The sequence below is a fragment of the Ammospiza nelsoni genome, chromosome 2 (assembly GCF_027579445.1).
Source record: "Ammospiza nelsoni isolate bAmmNel1 chromosome 2, bAmmNel1.pri, whole genome shotgun sequence".
Lineage (NCBI taxonomy): Eukaryota > Metazoa > Chordata > Aves > Passeriformes > Passerellidae > Ammospiza > Ammospiza nelsoni.
Genome location: NC_080634.1, coordinates 24,332,072 through 24,357,245, shown reverse-complemented (window position 1 = coordinate 24,357,245; position 25,174 = coordinate 24,332,072). Strand labels below are relative to the sequence as shown.

Here is a 25,174-nt window from a genome sequence, read left to right as displayed (position 1 = left end):
TGTGTGTTGTGTTCAGCTTTGCTGGTGTTTTCCTTAGGCTGCACAGCTCTTGTCCTAGAGACATCTTTGTTAGCACTGTCAGCACATAAGCAATGTTGTTTCTTTTGGTGTTGTCTTTTTCCTTGGCACCTACTTGTACTGTATGTCATAGCTATCAGACTCCTTAAAAGGCAGAAAGAAGAGCAAAGGGGAATGGAAGGAGTTAAGACCTATGAACTTGTATAGGTCTTGCATAGGAAAAGAACTGAATTTTGGAAATTCAAAGTAGAAAAGAAAAGCGGCTCTTGGAGGAGGCTAGGAAGAGAAGGAACTGCTTCCAGGAGGGGGAAGCCTCAACTCAGCAGGAGCCTGGAAAGTATCAGGAATGCCTTCTCCTCCTTCCTGCTTTGCTAAGGCCATGCCTCTGTTTTCTTTTATGTCTCTGCTCTTGTATTCATTTGTCTTAATCTCTGTATTTCAAGCCAACCCTGTCTTAGCCCTTCACTGCAGTGTGAAGTTTTCTTTGGTCATTTGCCCAGAGCATATGGGTGCCATTTTCTTCCTCTTCCATTTGCTGAAGAGGAAGGGTAGAGACAATGCCCATAGGAGCCTTTCATGTTTTTCTCAGAACTCCTAGATGCCTGCTATTCTGCGATAATTTTCCTCTGACACTGAACTTGTCCTCCTTTGGAGGGTCTTCTTTGCAGGTGCTTTTCTTCAACATATACTAAGTTTGAGTAAGGCTGATCATTAGTTGAATAGACATCCATAACTTTCCTGAAGTCTCAAAACTTCAAAAAACAAACTATTAAACAAAAATGTTCCTTTTAGTTCTTTAGTGGCAATAAATTGCAAATACCATACTATATCCATATAATCTTTTATGCAGTATACATATTATATTCGTTTTTATTTACAGGATTCAGTGTCTTCAAGTAAATTTACTTTCCTTGTGCTGCCCTCCACTAACCTTAGCGGTCTCCTTGAGAACCTGGATACAGCACAGAAGATGGGTTGCTTTGGGCTTGCTGAACCTAATTGGCAGGATGCATCTGAACTAGAAGTGCCTGATGTGCTTTTTCAAGAACCTGCACTGAGCTTTGACGATTACTCATTTTCTTACTGCTTGTGCTGTAAATGTTCTTACAGAGCCGTTGTTCTGAATAAGCAGGGCAAGGATTTGGAAGAGTTAGTAATGGAAGGATTTCTGTGAGCCCACATTTCACCTGTTCTTATCACCAAAGGGTTATCCTTTTCAGTTGTGTCCTTACGGAAATATCTAATCTAGTTTTGAGCATCTTGTTTTCTTGGGAAACTGTGCTAAGCCTTTGCTAAGAAGTCTTTCCCCAGACCTTTTCTGTTCTTAGCATCTTCCAAGTATCCCAGGTAATAGAAAGGAACGGCCAAGTGGTGCTGCTGGTTATAATTTGATTTCTAATTCATTTTATTATTCCCTCATATCTCTTTAGAATGAATACCACAACATCACTGCCGAGCAGAAATTTTTGAAGAAGCTTATAGACAAGAACTTTGTGATCAATTTGACGTGAAAGCTGAATGGAAAATACAAAGAACAATCACTATTTTCAAGATTTGAAAAATGTTTATTTTTTGTATGACATTGTTATTTTTTAAGTGCAACATAACTGGTTACTGTTTAAAGGAGCCCAGAAACCTCATCAAGGCAAAAGCTTTTAACTGAGGGTAATGGACTGTTGCAAACAAAGTTAACTGAATTTCTGTGAAGCTGTTTAATAGTGGGGAAACCGTGAAACTTTCAACTAAAAGTATCAGGGATATATAAAAATGTGATGTACATCACTTTCCAAATGATTAATTCTCTGGAATACTTTTGTTTCTGATGTTGTCCTCCAAGAGTTCCACTGTCAAGAGACTGAGATGACCAGTGTTCATTCAGTAGGTGGACATAAAGTCATGACTATCTTGTCTTCTTGTATGAAAATAGCTTTAAAACTATGCATCTGAATCATTACTGTGTGTTTTGGAGAAGGGGGAACATACAGACTACAGGTTTTGTTCTGCCATACTCCTGAGGAGAGGATGTCCACCTTCAGCCGAGCACCCACAGCTTCTGCACTGACCATCAACTCTCGGCTTCTGTCTGCCTCTGCCGAAGGTGAAGACCCTTTGTCTGATTTGTGGAGATGTTGGTGTTGACAATGTTGTACACATTTTATAGAATAATAATACTCCCTGTGCTGTGCATCCAGTAAATTTTACAGTTGCTGACTTGACTTAAAAAAGAGGGAATATGAAGACTGAAGAGCTGTCCGAACTACCTGTGTCAGCCCCCATAGCACAGTAGAAACAAAAGATTGGACAAACATGTTCATGCCTGAGTTTAGAGTCAATGTTTGTTGGAGTCCTAGTTCTCCAGGACAGCATCTCATGCATTTTTTTTGTTTGTTTCCTCAAAAACAGGTGGATTTTTCCAAATGAGGACAACCTCCTTCCTCAGATGTTGTAATACATCAATACAAACAAGGAATACTCCCATTTTTGGCATTAGAGTGTGGTAGGGAATATCCAGGATGTACTTTGGCTGAATTATCATTTGGCATCTGTTTACCTCTTCTGTGTTGACATTTAAGTTTGAAGTGTGTGGATGAACTAAGTCATTTAGCAGTGGGAACTTGCTCAAGATTTTAGTTGAAACATTTAATGGGAAGTTTATATTTCCTGTATTGGTTTGTCTCTGACAAGCCTGTGAATAAATGAAATCTGCTTGGGAACACGCTTGACAGCTGTCAAAGAACAACCATGTGCAGTTCCAGTTCTCTCACAGGACATCTATGTAAAATTTTTATTTTAATTATGGCAGAATTTTTGGATGATTTTGTGGTTATCTTTATTAATCAAACCTGAAGAAAAGGCAAATAAGTCCACTTAAAAAAGTTTTTGAAATTGGTAGGAATACCATGGTTGCTTTTCTATAAAATTATATAGAGAGGACATTTAGGAGTAATGCATACAATCACAATATGAACATAAACTAGGGTATTTGTTATTTTCAGAAAGTGAGGATTGCAAGACTGCTAAACACAATTTGTTTTGCTGCAGCTATGTAGAGGAATTGCCATTTGGGAATTAAGGGGAAGGCAGTGTGGTTTGGAGAGGTGCCACAGCTGAAGGGAAGGAGGGGCTTGTGTTTTCACCCAGTGATTCCTGAGCTTTGGTCTGTTTCAAGCAAGCTGGACATACCTGAAATAACTTGAGATGTCAGAAAAATCTGTGGCATGGGCTGGGGAAGGATGCAGGTGTGTCCCAGCAAGGGGCAGGGTGTGCCATGGTGTCTTGTCTGCTGCATGTTGCTTGGCTGCAGCTGTACTCCAGCTGTGTGCAGGGTGGCAGGTCGGGGTGTGGAGGAGCAGGGATCATGTCCCCAGGTGACACTGGTGGTAGAAATGGAGGAAATCATAATTTCTTCACCAACTGGCAGAAGGGCTCTTAATTTTTTGAATTTCCTTTACTTTTTCCTGAGACTTTGTAGAGATTTTCGCTTGAAAATCTCAATACAAACAGGTGGGGTTTCACTCAAGAAAATAGTGACATTATTGTCTTTGTGTCTCTAACAGCATTCATCTCTCCTGGTTATTTCAGTTAATTAAAAAGGTTTGTATGTGATTCTGCAGCCCCAAACCTACAGTGATTTAAACTCCGGACAGTAGTAATTCCACTGCAAAAGCTGCTGTGGCAAGGCTTTTTGCAGACATAGCAGTGTTCTCCAAGCTGTTGTTGCAGAGAAGCCCCTGGGAGATCTTAGATAGTGTTGAGAGCCAAGGCCAGCAGAAGTGGGGGGCTGCTCGTTCACCCTCAAAACCTGTGGCTGCTTCCAGAGCTGGGGCCCCCTGCTCTCCCAATGGCTGTTGCCACATTTCAGCTGCATCCATGTAACATCTTGCAGGAAGCTGTCCAGGAGGGTATTTTTCCAGGAGAGCTGTTGAATATGTTCCGGACACTGTGAGGAGAGTTTTTGTGATGGTGCAGACTGCATCCCTCTGCTTCTCCACCCGTCTCCAGTTCCAGGAAGTGGGTAGGGAGCTCTGCTTTTGAAGATGTGGTTATTTTCTCTGCTTTATTTCATCTCCAGAGATAGTCTTCCCACTAATCTAAACTGATTCCTTCTCCAATTTTTCTAGTAGGTTTTCTGCTTTTTTTGGGAGGATGGGATTTGGATTCTAGCTGTAGCAAATCAAATAAAATAATTGGAAAAAAATAGAAGCCTCATGACAAACAAATGGTGTCTCCCAAAATCTTTGTACTTAAAAAAAAAAAAAAATTCCTTTAGTCTTTTCCACTTTTGCCACATCAGCTTTTTGATCTCCCTAAAATATTTTTTTAAATAATGTGTGGTGTTCTCAATGAATTTAATATGTTCTCGACAAGCATTTATCCATATCAGCTGTTTCTTTTCATATCCTAATAAGCCTTCCCAGGGTATGGCTGACTTATTTTTCAAATTAAGCGGCATTTTGAGGGATATTTTTCTACCACTTCTGTGCTCCTGCCAGGGGTGTTGAGTCCACTGCAGTTTTTGTCCCTGGGTGACTGGGTAACATTTTGAATGAAACTGTTCCCTCAGGATCAAGCCAAGAGCTGATGCTGCTGATAAACTATCAGGCATTTGTGGTGGGTTTTTTTGTTGTTGGGTTTTTTGTTTGTTTGGGTTTTTTGTTTTCTTTCTTTTTTTTTTTTTTTTTTTTTTTGAAAGCCCTGCTTGCAGGCCAGTAGCTTTTTTCTCTTCTATTATAAGCAGTGAGCCAAATCATGAATTTTTCTCCCCACAAGTTGTAGGATCCTGTGTACACCAGCCCTGTTCCAGCACCTGCTTCACATACAGCATTCCTGCTGCTCTGCCTCAAGGACAGAGGTAGAAACACCCATATGTAGTGTGTTTCTCAGCAGTGATCACAAATTAGTGTCTCTTCTGTCTGGGCACACATTTTCAGAGGTGTTTTGCAGTACCAAAGACTTGGGGCTTTTAGAATAAAACAATAATGCTAACATCAAATACTTAGTTTCTGGGCCTGACCTGCTATTAGGACTTTTTTTACCTTTTTGCCATTTTTGAAAATGAAATCTGCACTGAAACTTCCCTTTAAAAGCTATCTGGTTTTTTTTTTTAATCATATCGGGAGTGAAGTTGCCAGTTTTGAATCCCAGGGTGCTGCCAGCTTTATTTATGTGTCTGATAATGGTGTAACTGTGTAGGTCCCCAGTGTCTCCCATCATTTTTCTAGCTGAAGTAAGATGTTCTCCTCCCTTCTTATTCTGTTCATGTTCTCTGGCAGCTTGCTGAATTTACAGCAAAGGTCCTTCTGCATTTTATCTGCCACCCATCTCAAAATGCTGCACTGTCAGATAGTCACAGCTCTAAAATACCAAACTGTGCACAAAACAGGCAGGATGACACATGTTGGCTGAAAGCTCTGTTTGGCTCAGACTTTCTGGAGGTTTCTTTGTTGGGAAACTGTTATTTCCTCTGCTGTAATAATTAAGGGAAGTCGCAGACTATTGCACTAAATACGAATCTGAGTGTCTAGGAGATGTTCCTAAATGTATTCCAGATATTTCCAGTGACTATATAGGTGATAATAATACAGAATCACAACTTTGATGTTTAATTAGCGTGTGGTACTTCTTGTTTCCAATGCCATGCTTTCCTTTTTAGCAATGCTCTGGGGGAAGAGTATAAATACCTTCACTTTTAAGTGGACTCTGATTTTTAAGAACATATAAAGCTCAGCATATGTTTTTGGTATTGGGAAATACTTATTTTATTTGCTATTTGTCTTAAGTTTTATATGTCTTTGAAATGCCACCTGTATTTTGAAGAATTCTTCGAGTTGTTTCAAATGAAATTTTGAATGCTACATATAGAAGGAGATTATTTTCCTGTGAATAAACTGTTAAAGACAGTGACCTCAGACTTATTTTTGCAAGGCTGGTGTTCTGTGTGTGAGTGTGGATGTGTGGGTATGCCCAGGGCTGTTATTATTCGTCAAGTAAATGGTGTTGTCAGATATGGTTTCAAGTTTTGGAACAAATTTCAGTGCTTTGTAGAGCAAACAGCTGAAAGTTTTTGAACCTAGATGGGCAGAGTTGTACTGTGGCTAGAGATCCAGGCGGAGTACAACCATAGCCAAGACATGTTTTTTGTGGGTAAGATCAAGAGCAGCATCCTTGTGATTCAAATTTTTCGTTGTATTTTGAATCTTGTTTGTCTTACTGTGAACTGGTGGGGGACTGCTAAAATAAGAGATGAAGAGCGAAGATGGTGTGCGATAAAAAATTTCAGAAAGGGAAAATGGCTTTAGATAGAGAGATGCTGAGTGCAGTCTTTTTCCTTTGTGCAGTAAAAATGAGATGCTGAAGGCTTCAGGGAGTCCAAGGGAGATTCAGATAACAATTCTCTGGCAGAGTAGGTATTCAGTGCATGCACAGTATGGACAGTTCAGGCGTTCACCAGCTTGGAGGAAATGCTTGTCTTTGAGGTGAGGAAACCACATCAGGAGAGCCAGGACCTCTCATCCTGCGCAGCCAGTTCTGCCTTTTCAGGCAACAGAAGCCCTTAGCAGCAGCCTCTGTGGCTGATTCCTTGGTTGTCCCTCTGCCTTCTTCAGCTGCACTCCCATGTTGGCTCATGCTGAGCAGTATTTGTCCCCAGGGGCTACCTGAGGGAGTCCCTCCCTCTTCATGTACCCCTCAAACCCTGCTGTGCCCTCCCACTGAATGGGATGTGTTCCCTCTCTGGCTTACAGCATGTTTTACCAGGAGATGGGAACTAGAGAAAAGGGTGTATCTCTTAATTTCCCCCCCCTCTATCAGGCTGTCAGTGGTTTCAGAGAGCCCTTGTGGTCTGATAAATGAGTTCAGCAGGATGAATGTTCCTTCTGATAGTTCTGAATGAAGACAGAATTGCTTTTTGGTTTTATTTTTAAAGATATTTAATAAGGTATTTCTTTCAAATCAGTACAAAAATTTTAAATACAAAATTATTTGCTTTTGACATATCTCATATATTCTGGGAACATACTGAAGTCACCAGTGTCTGGTAAACTGTTTGTCCATTCCTGCCACCATTCCATAAAATTTCTGAGATAAAGCACCACATTATGTCACTGGAGTCCTTAGTCAATGTTAGACTGCATTAAACTCTGCATTTAAATAATGGTCATGCCAGTTAAATCCAATCTTAGTTCTACATGAAAAAATCTAGTTCATTTTTGAATCAAAAGCAGTAGCGGTAGCTAGAGACACTGAAGAAGTGATGAGCACTTAGCTCCTTGAACTAGTGCAGCCATGTGTGATGTGCAGCACTGTACAGGGAACCACAGCAAGGTCCACTGCCCTTTGGAAACAGAACACTTGCTGAGGTGAGATTTAGCACCACTGATGAGCAGACAGAGACTTCGTGCACAGAAGTCACTGTCCTCAAGTACAGAAAAGTATTGAGGCCTGCAGGTTCTCCTTGACAACTGGTAACGTATAAATAAGGATTGGAAATCAGTTTTTAGATAGAACCAAGTTCTCAGATAAATTTGCATGATCAGTATTGCCAGTGAAGTTATTGGTTGATCTCAAGCAGTAAATCAGTTACGCAAACAAAGCTACTTCTGCTTTGCCTAGTCATTGAAAAGCAAACTGATTCAGCTTTTGCTGAGTGGCAGAATAGATGTTTCTTCTGACAAGCTAAGTGGATTCTTGATACAAGCACAGAAATCCAAGCAAATTTATGCCTCCTGGAAGTATGGCTATGTGTTGGCTAAAATGTCTCAATGATGTGGCACAAATAAATGGGGGAGATTTACCTCCTCTACTTGAGCTGTGTGAATAGGGAAGGGAGACTTTTTAAGTGCTGTGGCATTTAGAAGTGAAGCCAGTGCCTGCTGGAGGCACTGGTGACATTTTAGGTCCAGTGACTGCTGGAGAAGGCTTGGGGGGAATGATCATGCTATCAGGATTTCTCTTCCATCATAAATAAATTGTTCAGGAAAAAAACTCACACATGCAGGATTATTTTATTACAGGGGAAGGGAAATAAAAGTCTCCAGCTAAGGGAACCTTTGCTTGTCAGGTAGACCGGTTATAAAAAATCAAAGAAAACCCCCACCCAGACAAATAAGCCTCTCAATTTTTAAAAATATAATTAGAGACTGACCTACTCTGCTTTAAGTCACTGTTTTTCGTCTCATAACTATGATCAATGCAACAGGAGTGAGTGACATACACTGATTTGAACTTTAGTACTGAATTACTGTGAATGAAATTAAGTAAGCATGGCATTGCAGAAATATATAATGTACAGCTAATATGTCCCCCTTGGGTGCAAAACAACTATTTATGAACCTGATATACATCTTTAGATATGTTTGCCACACCTTTTTTTATAACTAGCTGTGCATAATGTTAAACTTTGTATTTATTATTTTTGTTTTTGTACAAGATGGTCAAATGGTCATAAAATGCACCTTTTGTTGTATAAAAGTTAAAAGCAGAGGAGAAAGGTTTTGATTTTGTGTTTGTGTTGTGTGTGTGTGTGTCTGTTTGCTTTACATGGGATACAATAAATACCCTGAAAAAGACGAATGAACGTACTGCCCGGCATAGAGTCCTGCCGCCTGCTCGGATGGCATCTGAACGTAAACCTTGTCTCCGTGCATCAGCTGCACCACGGCACTGCCCGAAGCCTGGTCCAGGAAGCCCTTCTTGTATTCGTCGTAGGTGTACATGAGCGGCTCGTTGTTCTTGTACAGCGCCACCCACACGTTGGCGCCTTTACAGTGGACGTGGTAGGCGAAATAGTAGACACCGGGGATCTCGCATGTGAAGATTCCCGTCTGGGGATTGTAGTTCTGCCGGCCGTTGTACAGGAGCTTGTCGAACTTCACGGGCACCCCAACTCGGGGGAAAGGCGTGAGCAGCTCTGCCGTGAATGCAGGCATCTCGTAAACAATGCCGCCAGCCTTGTCTTTCTTGCCCTTGTAGCCGTAGGGGGGCTTCAAGCCGTCTATCCCTGGTCCCACCTCAGGCAGGTATTGTCCCACAGCTGGTGGAGTGGGCTGGATGATGACCGAGGGACCTGGCGGCCCGGGGGGACCCGGTGGCCCCTGGACCCCCGGCTGGCCAGGAGGACCGAGCGCCCCAGGTTTTCCCGGGGGTCCCTGCAGCCCCGCAGCACCAGGTTTGCCTACCCCAGGGAAGCCAGGGGGGCCGGGCATGCCTGGCTCGCCCTTCACCCCTGGCAGCCCGGGGGGGCCGATAGGACCACTGGGTCCCGCGATGCCCGGGATGCCCGAGGGGCCCTGAAGCCCCTGGGCTCCGGGGAGCCCGGGCTCACCCTTTGGCCCCACAAGCCCCGGGACACCCGGCAGTCCCGGCAAGCCTTTGTGTCCGGCTTCCCCCTTGGGTCCTGTGGGGCCCGGCAGCCCCCGCAGCCCAGGGCCACCCACTTCCCCAGGAAAGCCTGGCTTTCCTGGAAAACCCTGCAGGCCGGGTTCCCCTTTGGGGCCGACTGGTCCTGGTGGCCCTACAGCACCCCCCTCTCCTTTAGGTCCTGGGAAACCGGCGGCCCCCGGGGGTCCCATGATGCCTGGCAGTCCTGGCTGGCCGGGTTCCCCTGGTGGCCCTCCCATGCCAGGTGGCCCTGCATGCCCCTTCTCCCCCTTCGGCCCCAGGGGCCCAGGCAGACCACCCACACCTCGCTCCCCTTTGGGCCCAGGGAAGCCCGGCTTCCCAACCCCAGGGAGGCCGGGGGGCCCCGGCAGGCCTGGCAATCCTTGCTCCCCTTTGCCACCCGGGAAGCCGGGCTGGCCGGGCATGCCATCCTGGCCTGGTTTGCCAATACCAGGTGCGCCGGGAGGGCCTTGGATCCCAGGGGCCCCTGGAGGCCCCTGCAGCCCCAACTCTCCTGGGGGTCCGGGTTTGCCTAGGGGTCCCTGTGGGCCAGGGAAGCCAACCATGCCGGGTTTGCCAACCCCTGGCAGTCCTATGGGGCCAGGGGGACCAGGAAGCCCAGGTGGACCCTTCAGACCTGGCAAACCTGGGATCCCAACACCCTTCTCCCCTTTTGGCCCTGGGATCCCAGGGATTCCTGGTGGCCCCTTCATCCCAGGCTCACCCTTTGGCCCTGGTTGCCCCTGCAGCCCTGGAGCACCCGCCTTCCCTATGCCAGGAAGCCCATGAGGCCCTGGTGGGCCTTGTGGTCCAGGAATCCCCATGGGCCCAATCTCCCCCTTCGGCCCCATCTCCCCTCTTGGCCCTGGGGGCCCCATGACCCCTGGTTTTCCTGGCATCCCTGGCAAACCCGGCTTTCCAATTCCTGGGTATCCTTGCGGGCCTGGTTTTCCTTTGGCTCCTGGTACACCATGACCTGGTAATCCTGGTGGCCCTGGTGGCCCTCTTGGTCCAGGCTCACCCGGGGGACCTTGCTCACCCCTCAGACTGCGCATGGGAATTTCTGGGAAGAAGAAAGGGGAGAGGGAGAGATAAAAGGTGAGTGCAGTCACATCCTTCCAAAAACAGGGTTTTGAATTGAATATGCTTTTAATGATGCCTTGTCGTTTTGTGGTAGACAGAGATAACTAGTGAGTTACAGGTTGGTGTTGAGAATTAAAGAGGATGTTACTGTTTTTCATACTCCAAACTTCCATGTGTGCTTTTGTTACCACAAAGTAATTACTGTGCATGATATGTAAAAGCCATTTGTGCTTTGGTGGTGTTTTCTACCTAGACAATCTTAAACAGCAAAATCTGCATTTTGTCCCACATTGAGGTAGATCAATCTACCTTTAAGAGTTTTTGCAGGAAACTCAGTGCTCTCGTGCTGTGGGAGCAACTCTGGCATAAAAGTGCTTTTTCTGGATGGGCGAAAATAAGCAAGATCAATTAAATTAGATTGTATTAGTAAGAAGTTTATACATAAGGTATGTCTGTATTTTCCTGAAGGCTTTGGTTCCCATTAGAGTATTACTGGAAACCTGCAGCCTTAATCACTATTGCTCTTTTGGCATAGCCATGTCTAGTTATGGCTCTTCTACACACTTTGAAAAAGGTTTTATTGTTGAAACCCGCATTTTTGTGTATGTCACCACTTGTCATTGCAGGTCAGGGTAGGGACATTGCTGCTGGGGTTGGTTGCTTTTCAAGCTGCTGCTTTTTGGGTTAATGGAAACTCTTTCTGGCTCTAAAATGTGTAAAGAAGTAAGAGATTTGGGGAAGGAGAGGAGATGAGGTTTGAGGGCAGACCTCTGTTTTATGGGAGGCAGAAACCTTCCCTCTCTGCACATGTTGTGTTTTATGCGCATCAAAAATCTTTCCTTATGAGGTAGGTTGATTTTACTACAGGCAATGGTTCTTGTTCATACACTCCAAAAATAGGCCCTGAAATCTTCCATTTTTCTCTGAAGTCAGTGGAGGCTGTGGTTAGCTGGGGCCTCAGTAAGACAAAGTTACCCAGTTTGTCTGCTCTTGCACAGGTCCTCACAAGAATTTTATGACACTGGGTGTTCCTGGTCACCCTTTGTATTTTGGACTTTTTTTTTGTTTTCTTGAATACCTTAATACTGTCCAAACTTCCTTTACTGAACAGACAAAGTGCTTGTACGCGCAGACCTGTGCATTAATCCTCTGTACAGGATGGCCCCTGTTACACCCATAAATAACCTACAGAAAGAGGACTCCAGAGTCTGTAGAGAAATTGTATGTTTTTATCGGCAAACCTCAAAATCACAGGGTCTGGACAAAGTCAGACAAAAACAGTGATGTTCTCGTAAATTTAAACCTTGGGACTCTTAGTTCATATGTCTGCTTTTTCCAGTGAGAGTAGGAGCAGATCCAGACAGGACTCTGAGCCATCATTTGAAACCCCGTCAGAGGATCTCTTACAAACAGGTGGGACAGCAAGGCTTTTCCTAGAGTTGAACAGCACCTGAGCAAACCTGTATGCTGGTTGCTCATTGCAGGAAGGGCTGCTCAGAGGCTGTGCTGCAGCCCAGAGGATGACTCTGGTCTTGTGCTGGTGACCCTGAGCTGTCCCACAGCTCCCTTGAACCTGTTTTGTCCACCTGTGGCCAGGTATGAACCTGGCCAGCCCTTTGGGCACAAGGGTGCTGTGCCCAGCCTGCAGCAGCAGCCTGCTCCAATGTTCAGTTTCCCCATGGCATGCCAGATGGGACCGTGCAGGAGTGGAGAGGGACATGCTGACCTACCTTTCTCTTTCTTGGGAGCAATATCCTTGCCGAGCATGGGCATCTGTGGGACCTCCTTCCTGTACTGGGGCAGATGGGGGTACTCCTTCCCGTAGGGCATGCGGGGTACCTCCTTGCCCAGGTGCTGCATTGGGATGCCTTCTTTGCCCAGTGGCATGTGAGGTACTTGTTGTCCAAGGGGTTGGTACTGGGGCACCTGAGGTGGCAGCTGCTTGATCCCATAGTAGGCACCACCTTGAGCAGACCTCACCAGCTCTAGGTAAACAGCGACAGCCACTACCAGCAGCTGCACGGGGAAGAGCAGCATGGCCATCACCTATGAAAAGCACCACAAAACACACAGTTGGAACATGTATTTTCATGTTGTGCATTCCTCATTAGGATACGCTGTTCTCATTTTCTGCAGCAAACTGGACCTAAATCTCTGCAAAGTGGCCCTGGTTTGTGTGCTGCCCTGGAGGATATCCCGCAGAAGGCCTGTATCTGATTTATTGGAGGGTCTACTCAAGCACTGCTGTTACAGCAAATGCCCTTCTATGTATTTAGTTTTATGCCACCCCAGAGGAGCCCTTTGTGGTTACTTCACACAGGAGCCTGCTCCCAGTTTGCTGCCTTCTCACCTGAGATTTGGGGAGCTCTGCTGCAAGCTCTGGCACATGGGAAGAGCAGGCAGGGGATGTGGGGATCTCCTAAATGTGTTCTGCCCAAGAAGCTGTATTGTCGGTTCCCCTTCTTCTTTCCACAGCAATGAAAGCGCTGTTTCTGAGCTTAAATCTGTGCCTGGGATTGTACCCTGTGGCTGCAGTGTCCGAGGGCTGTTCTGTTTCTATCACAGCTCCTTGCCAGCTCTCCTCTTAGCTGGGCTGGGATCTTCTCGGCCTCCTCCCAGAAGGAGTGGACCTGCTTAGGCTGCCACCACTCCAGGTAGGATCAGCCAACCCAAGCCTTCCTCTGGGAATGTTCAACTATTTTCTGAAGGTCTTCCCCACTGCAGATCCTGGCCCATTGCAAGGCAGCCCACCCCAGCACCTCACCAGTCCTGCTAAGACCACAGAATGGGGTTGGGCTTTCTTTCTTTTACTTCTTTATCAAAATGTTAGCTTGGGACTTCTTGTCCCACCTGTTGTTGGCTTTTCTTTTTGCAGTTAAGGGCACTACCATCAGCTGAACAGCAAATTAGGAACCAGGAACTCCTTCAAGTAATGTAAATAGGGGATAGCATGTGGTAAAAAGAGACTCTGTGTGTTGAAGTGTTTTGGTCCACAGTCAAATCTGGCATGCAAGTCCTGCCCTTTCAAAATACACATGGCAGTTGCCAAACCTGATGGCTGTTGCCGCTGTTCCTTTTTTCTACTCTGCAATGCCTTGCACCAACCTGGGTGCTTTGCCAAATTACTTGTCAGGACTTGCTCCCAGCAGCTGCTGTGTTCTGGTGTGATGAGGGTAGCCTGAAAAGGCAGCAAGGGCTTTGTGTCACCTGCTTATTTTTCTGTCCTTCCCCAGTGGCCTGGATCGACATAGAGGATGAAAAAGTACCTCAGTCTGTGGCGAAGGGGCTCAGCACTGTGCCCTCATGTCTGGGAAGTATAATTTATGGGGAGAAACTTTCCCCTGTGTGCCCGCCAGGTTTTATGTTTTACTCCTGTTTGACGTTTTCCATTCACTTGGTGTTGGCAAAGCACCTGGGGAAACCCTTGCTGCCTTTTTAAAACATTTTCCCTTAATTTTGCTCTATGAGATTTTACCTCTAAATGGAAATTGGTGTATAGTCATTACTGAAGGTGTAAATGGAGGCTAGATCAAAATGGTGTAGTTGAAATAAGCAGGTTATTTTCAGCAATGATCACCTACAGATATATGAACTACAGAAAAGATGGAAATATATGTTAACAGCAAACCAAACCTTTTAAGAAAATTAAATACTACGAATAAACACTAGATGGAGCATATGTTGCACAGCTGAGTTTCTACAGTCACTTTCCCTCCCAGGAATTCTTGGACTAACCAGCTGCCATGTGGCAAAGAAAACCAGAGCCAAGATGTACAGGAGTTTGTAAGGGTAGCTAAAGCCCAAGCACAGTTGCTCATCCTGTTCAGCAAAGCATTTCAGCAAATGCTTCTCCTCCAGTGAGTTTAATGTGGCTTTTAGCCCACAGCTGGCTGTGCTGCTGTGAGCTAAAGGATTAGGGCCTTGGGATGTGATATTTCTGCTTAAAGCTCAATGGTGAGCTTTGGAGTGGGAGGACAGCCTGTGCATGATCAGTGACTGAACTAACCCATTGCAGCTTCATCTGGGCACATGGACCCTAAGCAACCTTTTGGGGTTTTTTTGGACGGGTGGGGGATAATGGGGGAGGCAGGAATATATCCCCCTTGTCTTTCTTGGCCTTCCTGCTCCTTTCTGTACAGGAGTAAATTGCAACACCTTTGCTTCTCTGCAGCTGAATAGGGTAATGCCTACCTAAGTTTGCATGGAAAATTTCAGTTACTGGAAAATTTTCTATTTTCTATAGAGAGGCACTATTCTCTCTGCCTCTCTCTCAAAGGAAAAACATTACCTGTATGAAGGGAGAAATTCAGTGAAACCTTTTAAAAAATTATAAGAGACTGGATGATATAGGACTGGGTTTGAAACCTGTTAGTATGAAGGGCAAGGTGGATTTTGAAGAATTAGGTTATTCATTTAGCATCTTGGCTACTTTGTTGTTCTAGTGGCCAGTTTTGGTGGGGGGAGGGTTTAAAAAGATAACTTCAGTGGAATAAGTAGAAGGGGAAATAGGTAAAATTCCTTTGGATGAGATTTTCTCCTTGTTTTTATTACAAAACATGGACTTTGTGTGCGAGTGGGAGGTATTTGAAATAACTGAAAAAACTTTCCTACAGGAGACACCAGCCTGCCTGCTGCTCAGGTGAATTCAGGCTCCTGTTGCTTGTGCCAGGCTGGCCTGGCCCTGCCAAACATCACACAATGCACCTGCACTGGAACAGGCACAACCACAAGGTACACGAGATGGTTTTGTATATGCACATGGAAATTTTGAGGGAGATTAGGCAAGACTTGTAGAGATAGGAGGGCTCCAGAGAAGGAGATGATCTCACCCCATCTGTGTTTCCTGTAGTGTTTTTTGACTCATCCATAACTCAACCAGTGTGGCCTGGAAATGACAGATGGCTTCTCATCTATTGATTTTGGCTTGGGCTGGTGCCTGTGACTAGCTGAGGTGGAAGGTGGGAGTTTATTTACTGAACAACCTTGTGCTAGATGTGATTTGGCTGATATCTTTGTGGGAGGAGGTCAGAGCCTCCCCTGCGGCCTCGTGAGCTGTCTGGGGCTTGGGATCTGCTGCAGTTACTGGAGACACAGCCTGTGTTTGGTACTGTCTGTCCAGCTCATCTTCCCCTTCTCCCAAAGGAAGGAGGGATCAGACAAAATTAGTCTTGATGAGAGATGTGGTAGAGTCATATGTGCTGCTGCTGGATTATTGCTGTCAGATACCATCACTACAGGGAAAGCCTGCTCAGAAGCATGAGAGATGTCGGGGATAGTCCTTCAGAGTTTCTGCTCATTCCTCTCATCCTACTCAGCTTCTCTAAAATGTTATTTATGCACTGAGAGAAGATGAAGGTGTGTTTTTTCTGCCTTGCAGTTTGTTTCTGAATGCCTGGGTGCACAGCTCTAGTTTGAAGACCTAACTAGGAAACTCATTTAATGGGTTTCCTAGTGAAACCCATTCACTATGGGCATCTTTAAATGCCTAAAAGCTACTGAAAATCTTACTCTTGGTTTTCAAAAGAAGCCTATAGATCCTAAATGTTGGAAAGGTCTTCCAGAGCTTCTGAACAGCAAAAGGAGATGTTTTCCTCACAGTGACAGAAATCAAGGAGAGTGAGAAGGAGAAAAACCTGTTTTGAAGATTCAGCCAAAGTGTAAGACCTTCCACCCCCTTCACCCAAATCCCAGCAATTTAGGGATCACCCTCAAATGCATTCATGTAATGCAATCTGACATGCTTTCCAAGATGACTGTTGGTGGAACAATAATTTCACTTTGGATTGGGATTTTCCAGGGTTTTTGTCAGAAAGCAATAGGAATGTGTCTGTGTATTTGTGGCAGGTTAATAAGTGCATGAGTACACCTTTAGAGAAGCCAAGGGCTTGGAGAAAGCAAAGTTTTACTGTAACTTTGGATGTTGGAAGGAAGATGGAGGAGAGGAGCCACTGAGCTTTCCCACAATGTGACATGTCATTTTGCATCAGACATTCAGATTAAGCCACAACAAACATTTTGCTTTACCTAGGGTGGAACAAGACACTTGAGGTGAAGGAACATTATCCTAAACCACAGTGTTCAGTTGCTTGTGTGTGAAGGTATCTGATTGGTTCTGTGGGTGAGAGAGAATCCTTGAAAAAACACATTTTTACAGTGAGTGAAAACATTTCTCAATAATCTCTTTGGTAGAACTGTTCTCCTGAGAAAACTATAAAGGACCTTTCTTTGGCTATTTGAGTTTGTCAGCAGAAATAGGAGACAAAACAAAATGCACCAGCAGTCATAATTCTTAAATTGGTGTGATGAAATAATGGCTGTTTTAGCGTAATTATGTAAAGAGTGTATGGAAAGAGTGATGCCCATCCACTTGGGACTTGAAATCATAGGTGGTCTTGCAAAGAGTGGAAATTAGCCCTTGATTTATTGGTTCTTACAGGAAAGTCATCACTATGCAACCAAGGTTGGGTTGTCTGAGAACTTCTAAGATAAACACCCAGGGACTACCCCCATGGGCTTAACTTACCAGTTCTTGCTTTTGAATTGCTGTATTTCCCAAACAGGCGTAAGGCATGAGTGGATCTCAGTGACCTGAAATCTGTTCCCTGCGGTCCCTTCTATGGGGGCTGCCTGAAGCTGCAGAGACTAGTTCCCCACAGCACTGGGGGGATGGCCTTGCTAGTGTTCTGGTTTCCACAAGGAAAATGAGTGCTGCAAAATAAAAATCCTAGTGACTCTGGAGATTTTGTTCACAGAAGAGTGCTACTAAAAACAATTGATGATAAAAAGCTACATTCTCCAGCGTGTTTTGTTGAGATCAGAAGGGGTTAGGGTGATTTCTGGAGTGACCTTGACAACAGATCCTATTACCAAGTATCTACAATAGTGTATCCAATGCCACAGGAGCATTATACAGCTCACTAAAGTGTCTGTCATACAGAGACATCCAAGAAGCAGTATAATGCAATGGAAATGGCAAACAGAGTGTTGAGGTGCATAAGGAGCAGCCCTGCTGCTTTACAGAGAGCTGGTGGGTGAGGTGCACAGCTGCTCTCTGGGGGGTTTTCACTGACAGGCCCCACCCAGTTCATACACAGAGGTACATGGCAAGTCAAGAAATGTCACAGAAGGGCTTATTAGAGAGAACTGAAGTCCTCACAAAGTAATAGCACTTTTTTTTCCTGTTTTCATTTTTACGGCTACTTTGGGAACAAGTACCTATCCTGTCCCTGCTTTCTACAATACATATCCCTTAAACTACTGATGGATTTGTGCTTGCAAAAGTGTGGACCTCCCCACCAAATACATGTCTTTCTTAAGGTCTCCACCACATGAAAAGCATTGGATTGAGCACCGGGCTTATAAATTGGGGAGGGAGGTGTTGGCATTTGTAAACCAGTTCTGTTAGCTAGCTACCTTTTTAGGATGAATTCTCATCACAAAATTAGAAGAGCAGCTATATAGGCTTTAGTTCCTGTACGAAACTAAGCTATTTCTATCCAGTGAATAGCTATTGTGACTTCAAGGGTGGGGCATTTTCAGATACAAGAATCAAGCAAATGTTGCTTGTTGTTCTCAGCACTGGTGCTGCAAAATGTAACCAACTTGAGCAGTGAATTTCCCAGCTCATTGTTGTCCACGGTTTTCAAAGACACTATTTCAAAACTTCATCACAGCTTAAATTCATCTCTGGATCATTAACTCTGGATAATTTCTGGATTTCATTAAATTCATCTCTGGATCATTTGAAGACTAACCTGTCAGTCAGTAGTACTTTCTGAACAGATCTGAGGGTACCCTGTACTGTACAGAGGCTGAATTTTAGTGGAAACTTGTGTTTTCAGGTAGAGGAAAAAACAAAACCTTTTGCATGCCAAATAATTTTGCATGTGCTCAAGCACCATTTAGTGCACACATTGCCACACTTCTGTCATTCTGTGCCAAATGAGTCTTTATATAATTTGGACAGATGTTTTCCAGTTTGCCAGCAAACTAATTAAACACCAGTGTAGGGGGTTTCTTTTTTTGAAAATTCAGTCATATTCCACATAAAAGCAGGGAGTGAAGGAACCAAATATACCTTGAGATGGATTTCCTCTGAAAGCTAACCTGTTCTGTAACCCAAGTTAACACTAGCTGTACTGATTTAATCTTATTTTCAGCAGTGAAGAGCAGGAGGACAGTACAGGGGAGCACAGCACCTGGGCAAAGACCCAGCCATGCTACTGGCACAAGATGGTTGATCTATGCCCCAGAAGGTTTGGGGTCCTGCACCATTTTGCTTGTAACAGTGCCTAAAGCTTCACTGAAGACAATACCTGTTTCTTCAGTAGGTGAAGAATTTACCTTGTTAAAGTGTCTATAAGGGCTTGTGCATTCAGTAGGGAGAAAAGTAGGATTTATGGTAAATGTAATCTTGCCTTTTTGCTTCTTGAAAAACTCTCCCACAGAGATCAGGTTTATTTTTTTTCCCCTCCCTCCTTTTCACTGTCTCCTCCAAGGAAACAAAGTAGTCTCAAGTGCCTGTGTTCAGTTTAGATTACCAAGAAATAGCTATTGTTCAGTATGTTAAAAATAAATAAAATCATATTTTGCTCAAGGTCTAACAACTGTGTCTGATTATCATGTGGTATTTACTAAATCTAAGGCAGTCATAACAAGTATTGTCATAATAAACATTTTAAAACGCATGCATGCATAAACCTGCTGCTAATGGGGAATATTCAACACATGGCAGATGCTTGTTTCTATTTTTTTTTAAATTGAAAAAGGTGCCTAGAGCTTCTTTCTTAGAGAAGTGTGATAACATCTAAATAAATGGCTTCATCTTAAAAACCAATGGTCATCCATAAGCTATCTTTGGCATCACTGGTAATGATATGATCTTTTCTTGCAATCCCTGGGGGGAGGTCTCTTTATCCATTTATAAATGCATTTCCAAAAACAAAGCACTTGCCTCTGCTCCAGTTTGTCTGCAAACACATTCATGTGTGTGCTCACTCTGGATGATCACCCAGCCTTCTGTAAGAAAATGGCACCCTTGGGCTTCCCCAGTTTCTTACTTCCAAACAGAGTGTATCTGTTGCTTGTGTGCAGGTATTTATGTGTGCCTATGTGTGAAAACACACCCTGCCAGTGGAAGCAGCTACAACGAGAAGGACATTTTCAGTCCATGCAGACATAATTATCTTGCCTTTAGTCTCCTCCTCATGCCCAGTGGGCTGTAAGCCTACCTATGTGGGCTCAGGTACACATCTCATCTCTCTGCAAATCTGGGTATGATAAGTTTCACATTATCACAACCCCAACTCCCATACACAGGCCTCTGCTGGCTCAGCACAGACACAAAGCTCACAATTTACGATGATATTAAGATGCTTGGCACTGGTGATTGATTTCCAGGCGGGTTTGTTTCTGTGTGTTTTTGAGGGTCTGGCCCGGATGCTGTTTGCTGGAAAATGCCTGAAAGCTACTTCGAGTCAGATGGCAGGGAGCCGTGACAAGGATCAGTAAGTTGGGCACCACGGGCCGGGTGACCACAGTCCCCGGGGACGTAGCTCTCTTTCCTGGTGGCATGTACTCATTTGCTCGAATTGGTGCCTGACCTTGGGCTGGGGAGGAAGGTCCAATGTGGGGGAATGTTTGCAGAAAAGCATGCGACTTTAATTATGGGATTAGAATTAATTATAGGTAGGATTTAGTAAATACCTGCCTTTGAATGTGTTTTCCTGTTCTCTGCCATACAGCATGCACTCAAATCCTCTGCCTAATGCTCTCTTCTGGGCAATTTGCCTGAAGTCTTGGTGGCAGGCAGATTTGACAGAGACACTTAAATGACTGCCACTCAGTCCCCATTCAGTGATCAGCGGTGATCAGCACACAAAGCCAGACCCAGTAATGTGGAACACACCAAGTGATCAAAGTGCAGAGCCACCTCCCCGCTTATCAGCACAGAATCGTGCTGCTGGCGCCGAGCCTGGGCCTGGCCGCCAACATGTCCAAGCACAGCTGTTTGTTCGACGTGGGAACTGCACTGAGGGCTCCTTCTCTGCAGGGCTGGTGCTACTGAGCACTGCAGAAGGAGCTTCTCGCACGCCACAGCCACTGACTCCGTCCAAGGAATTCTCCTTATTAGATACAATGGGTTTGCCATGCACAACACACTGGAAAGGAGGCTGGCTCTCATGGAAGTGCTTGTATAGTCAACCAACCATTTCCTAGGGGTGTTGTTGATTTGGGTTTTGTTTTGGTGAGAACACTTCACATCTACTGCCCATCCACTAACTCCAAAATAATGCAAAGACAAAAAACTGGTGATGCACTTCAGACTGGTGTGTGATCAGGAGGCAAACTGGTGATGCACTTCAGAAGTGTGTGATCAGGAGGCTGAACCTTGAGGCGCTGATAATGAACTATGGTGATTACTGGTTCCGTCTCAGTGTGAATAGGGAACTGCAGGCCTGCTTTGGAAACCTCCCTTCTCAGCTGTCACTCATCATCCTTGGCCTTGCTCTGTCTGGGAATAGGTTGTGCTGGCTCCCTGCAGTAGAAGTTGCCCAGATTTTCATGATACAATTGTTTGTGTGTTACAATAGTTTGCAGAGTGCATCACAACGTTTTACTGTTTTAATCTAAAGTGGTGCCTCTAGCAGTGCTGCTATGAATTATACTCACTGGTAGAAGTGTAAAGAGTTTCCATTTCACTACCTCTTGGGTTAGCCAGCTACAGCTTTGAGAACAAGCCACAGGCTAGCAATTGGCTCTAAATGACAAGTGAATAATCCACACAGTTCACTGTTAAACTCCATCTCATCAGATGTGTGGGAGTAGGTAGAAGTGAGGGAAGAAGACTGCCTCTTTCTGCGACAATTACCAAACTCAGTATATCCTAAATCTTTGGCCAAATATGCATAGGTGCCAGAATACTATTCTGAAGGATATCAACCAGTTTTACTGGTTAGAGAACTCTTAGTTCCTCTTTTGATTAACTGAATTACTGTACTAAAAGCAGAAAAATATTTTGTCAGCTTTGTGAAGGTGCACTGAGTCTTAAATCTGTCTATATATATTTTATTCTAATATGGCATGGTTTAGGATTTTATGTCTTGTGTCTGAAGGATTTCTTGGAGAAGGAGCATTCTATGAATTAGTAGATCTCAACACCTTTAGGAAAACTTAGATGTGCATGCAGAAATTCCCTTCATTGACACCTGCAAGACACAAAGAGGTGCTGAAGTATGTGTTTTTCTTAAACACTTCCCAAAAGATGGCAGTAGAAAGAAAAATCCTGATTATAGAAGTGTTCTTGGTGATGACAGGGACTAATTGTTGCAAGTGTTGCAGGGAAGATAATCTGTCTTCTTATGAGTGTAAGTGTTATGTAAAGCAGTACAGCTGTCTGCAATTGTAATACTTGTGTAGGCTGGACTTCTTAGCCTGAGGTACTCTTGGTGCCAAACCTAAGAACACAAAGGAAAAGTGGCCAGAAGCAGCCCTTGGGCTTCTCTTGATCCCGAGGCTGTAGCAAGTACTGTTTCAGTTGCTAGTGCCGCTTGAGGTCTGACCTGCCCTGCATGGCGTGTAAGCCACTCATGACACCCTGTGTGGTGTGACATCCTGCCATGCCATGGGCACTGTCACCATGTCTTCATTTTGGCGATGCAAAGGCTGCTCTGTCATGGGTGGACAGAACACAGCCACAGCTTTGGAAAGGCAGATGTCTGTCTCTGTTAACACCTGGTCTGGCTACTGGTCTGCTGTGGGACAGTTTGGGGCTCCTGGCAGCTCTAGGGTGCCTGGAGTAGGCAGGAGGGATGGCTCTTTGGAAAGGGGTAAGTTTTAGCCTGTTTATTATCAGCATGAAGCAGGACCCTCTCTAAGGTGTAGAACTTTCTAGCTCCTTTTAGCACTGTATGCATACCGATTAAATTTAAATGCTTTACAGTGATCCACTACAGGGAGCGCTTAACCCCTATCAAGGAATCAAGACCATTAAATCTCATTAAGAAAGAGAGCCTAATTCTGGTTGCACAAGTTTTTTGGTTGTAGTCTTTTGGTCATAAATAAATTTTATTTCCTGTGCCCCTTTGTAGTGATCATACTCCAGCCTTTGCAATCCAAGCAATGGTCACTTTACCAGTCCAGTGAGTTCTTGCTCTACAAAGCAAGAAATCTGTGTCGGACTCCTGAAGTACTTGGTTTGATCTTAATTTGAAATAATTTATTTTTCTCTGTGACTCCTGTTGCAATCCTGTGGCCTTATGCATTGCCTTCTTGCATGAAAATTTACTTGATTGCCTCTGTCTGAAACTGACACAGCATTTCTGTTCCTTTTCCCACTTTGATGGCCTACAAAATGTTTTCCTGGCTCTTTCCCTCATGCTTTTTCATGACCCTTTTTTTAAAATAAAAGCAAGTGGCTTTGAAGGCTTTATTTTGGAGACAAATTGTTACCATTTTACAATATTTCTGTTCACTGTGCTTTGATGAGCCTGTCGAGAAAAAGAGCAGCTCTTCTCTCCCTTATTTTTATTTGCTGTGCTCTAACTCTGCCACTTCCCAGAAACCCAAAGGGAGATATGAAAACAGTAACAAATGTCTGTAAAATATTTTTCTTGAAAAAACTTCCTCTCGACAATTTTTTTGGAAGGTTATTTTCAATTAAAAACATTCCTGCCCTTTGCATGCTTTTCCTACCTTTGCTCAAACAGTGGAATAGTCTTGCCTTAGAAGGTTAAACATACTAGACTACTCCAGCAAGAGTGAAATCAGGAGCATGCTTTTAAATTATTTAGCAGTAATTAATTTCCTATTTTATTGTCAAATATTGCAGGTATCATCATATTTGTGCTAATCATGACCTGACACTCCACTCCCAAAATTCAAGCAGGTCTTAGCTCACAAACATATTTCCTAAATGGATAAATTATTTTACTTTTATGCTACTTTTCTTGATAAAGACTAAGATGACAATAACTACAACTGAACACTCACTTGGTTAAAATGGTTTCAAAACCGGGCTTGTAATTTTCATGAAAGACCCTCTGTGCTCTGAGTCACACCTGTGGGCAGACATGAAGGTAGAAGTTGCTAGATGGTGGCAGTAGATCTACCAATGTGCCAATGTAGGTCCCTTCATCATCTGGCACTTGCGTAAAAAACACGGCTGAAAATGACTGAAAACTCCTCTATGCTACTGTCATGGCTGAACTGCACACACACATCCCTGTGTCATGCAGGAACAGATCTGTTTCTAAAGACCTTCTGTCTTTTCCTCTTGTGTAGCATGTAAGAAATAGATCTTACTCAAGTCTGCTTCAGCACAAAAGCACACATCAGTGTAGGGGCAGAAAGAAAAAGCTTGAAGTCACTGTTATTTGTTAGTGTTACATTTAAAGGCCTACACAGGTAGCATCCACTTCCCACTCTGCAAGTGCAGAAATAAGGGTAGCAGGACATAACCAAAAAAATTTTCAGCCTGAGTTGTGAAATACTCCCTGAAGGTTTGATTCAGTGAACACTTACAGCAAGAGTTTGCCATGCCTCTCAAAAGCACAGAAAAGAAAAAAAAAACCTTCTGAAACGCACGCACACACACACACACACAGAGACCCTCCCCATTCCACTCACACACACTTATCCTGGATCCATGAAAATATACAGTCATTTGAACTCCAAAAATGCCAGGGGATGGAATTAATTTCCTATATGCAATCCAATGTGCTATGGTTTAAAGAACTTGAAATTACTACATCTGACACCTTGGAACAACCCAAATGAGGCCAAAGGAAAGCAAAGTCAAGCCCTGAGGAGCAAATACTATCAGTCACTCAAGTCTCTCAACTCTACTCAAGGAGAACAATCTGAAATGTTCAGTGCAGCCATTTGGACCCATAATGACTGAGACTAGCAAATGCACAGTCTGGAAAGCTGGTCAGTGCTCAGCTCTGGGGACTAATAGTTATAAAATATCTGCACTGGGAGCCAGCAGGAGCCATCACGTGCGTTTCATCTGTACTGCAGCTAGGATGAAGGGATAGACTGACAAACTTGCAGCTACCAAGCAGCTCAACTGGGTCAAGGGTAAACACCAGCCTCTCTTCACCTTCCTGCAGCACTACAAGGTAGAGCTGGGGCTGGAAGCACAGGAGAATGTAGGATTGCTGGAGGAAATTAAAGCACTTCAATCCACAACTGAAATCCAAGCCCCTTATCAGGGCCTGAGAAGCTGATGCCTGAGCTGTTAGACCACTGAAATCCTCCTCAAAGGCACCTTGGTCGCAGTGCACAAGCCTTTCTTAGTGCTGGGTGTGGACTTAAGGCTCCGTTTACCTGTGGACACTTCCCAGGTTTTCAGACAAAATCTCTCATTGGTTTCCCTCCTCCCTGTGGTTTCTTGAGTCTGCTGTGACCTGTGCCAAATCTTACCCACCTCTTGGGAGCTGATGCCTGTAGCCTGCTGGCTTAGGCATGCCCAGGAGGGAGGGAATGCAAACCTCAGAAGCGCCTTTTGCCAAAGGGAGAATTAGACCAATGTTCCTCAGCCCAAGTAAGACTGTGCTTGAGCTGATGATGGTTGCTTGGAGTTTGAAAGAAAAATTTGGCACCTGCTTTCTAAAGAGGATTGTGAGCTATGAGCTGAGAGAGGAGGGACTTGTGCCTGTGTACTTCATTCACCAGAAGGCACTTAAAACCAGGA

At 44.3% G+C, this 25,174-nt stretch overlaps 2 protein-coding genes across 10 annotated transcripts in view; one reads left to right on the top strand and one right to left on the bottom strand.

Moving 5' to 3' along the window:
• ST3GAL6 (ST3 beta-galactoside alpha-2,3-sialyltransferase 6) overlaps positions 1 to 5,922 on the top strand; it is a 43,292-nt gene extending 37,370 nt beyond the window's left edge. For 8 of the 9 annotated variants that reach the window (XM_059467161.1, XM_059467160.1, XM_059467163.1 and 5 more), the window contains one exon: positions 1,449 to 5,922. In XM_059467161.1, the coding sequence (XP_059323144.1) occupies positions 1,449 to 1,529 (81 nt within the window). In that variant the 3' untranslated portion in view covers positions 1,530 to 5,922. The remainder of the gene's footprint in view (positions 1 to 1,448) is intronic. The other variant, XR_009417975.1, reaches the window with a different exon arrangement.
• A 1,007-nt stretch (positions 5,923 to 6,929) lies between these two features.
• Positions 6,930 to 25,174, bottom strand: part of COL8A1 (collagen type VIII alpha 1 chain) — an 87,883-nt gene continuing 69,638 nt past the window's right edge. The window contains exons 4-5 of the mRNA XM_059467157.1: positions 12,210 to 12,525; positions 6,930 to 10,459 (exon numbers count right to left, since the gene is read on the bottom strand). Of these exons, the coding sequence (XP_059323140.1) occupies positions 8,553 to 10,459; positions 12,210 to 12,522 (2,220 nt within the window). The 5' untranslated portion in view covers positions 12,523 to 12,525 and the 3' untranslated portion in view covers positions 6,930 to 8,552. The remainder of the gene's footprint in view (positions 10,460 to 12,209; positions 12,526 to 25,174) is intronic.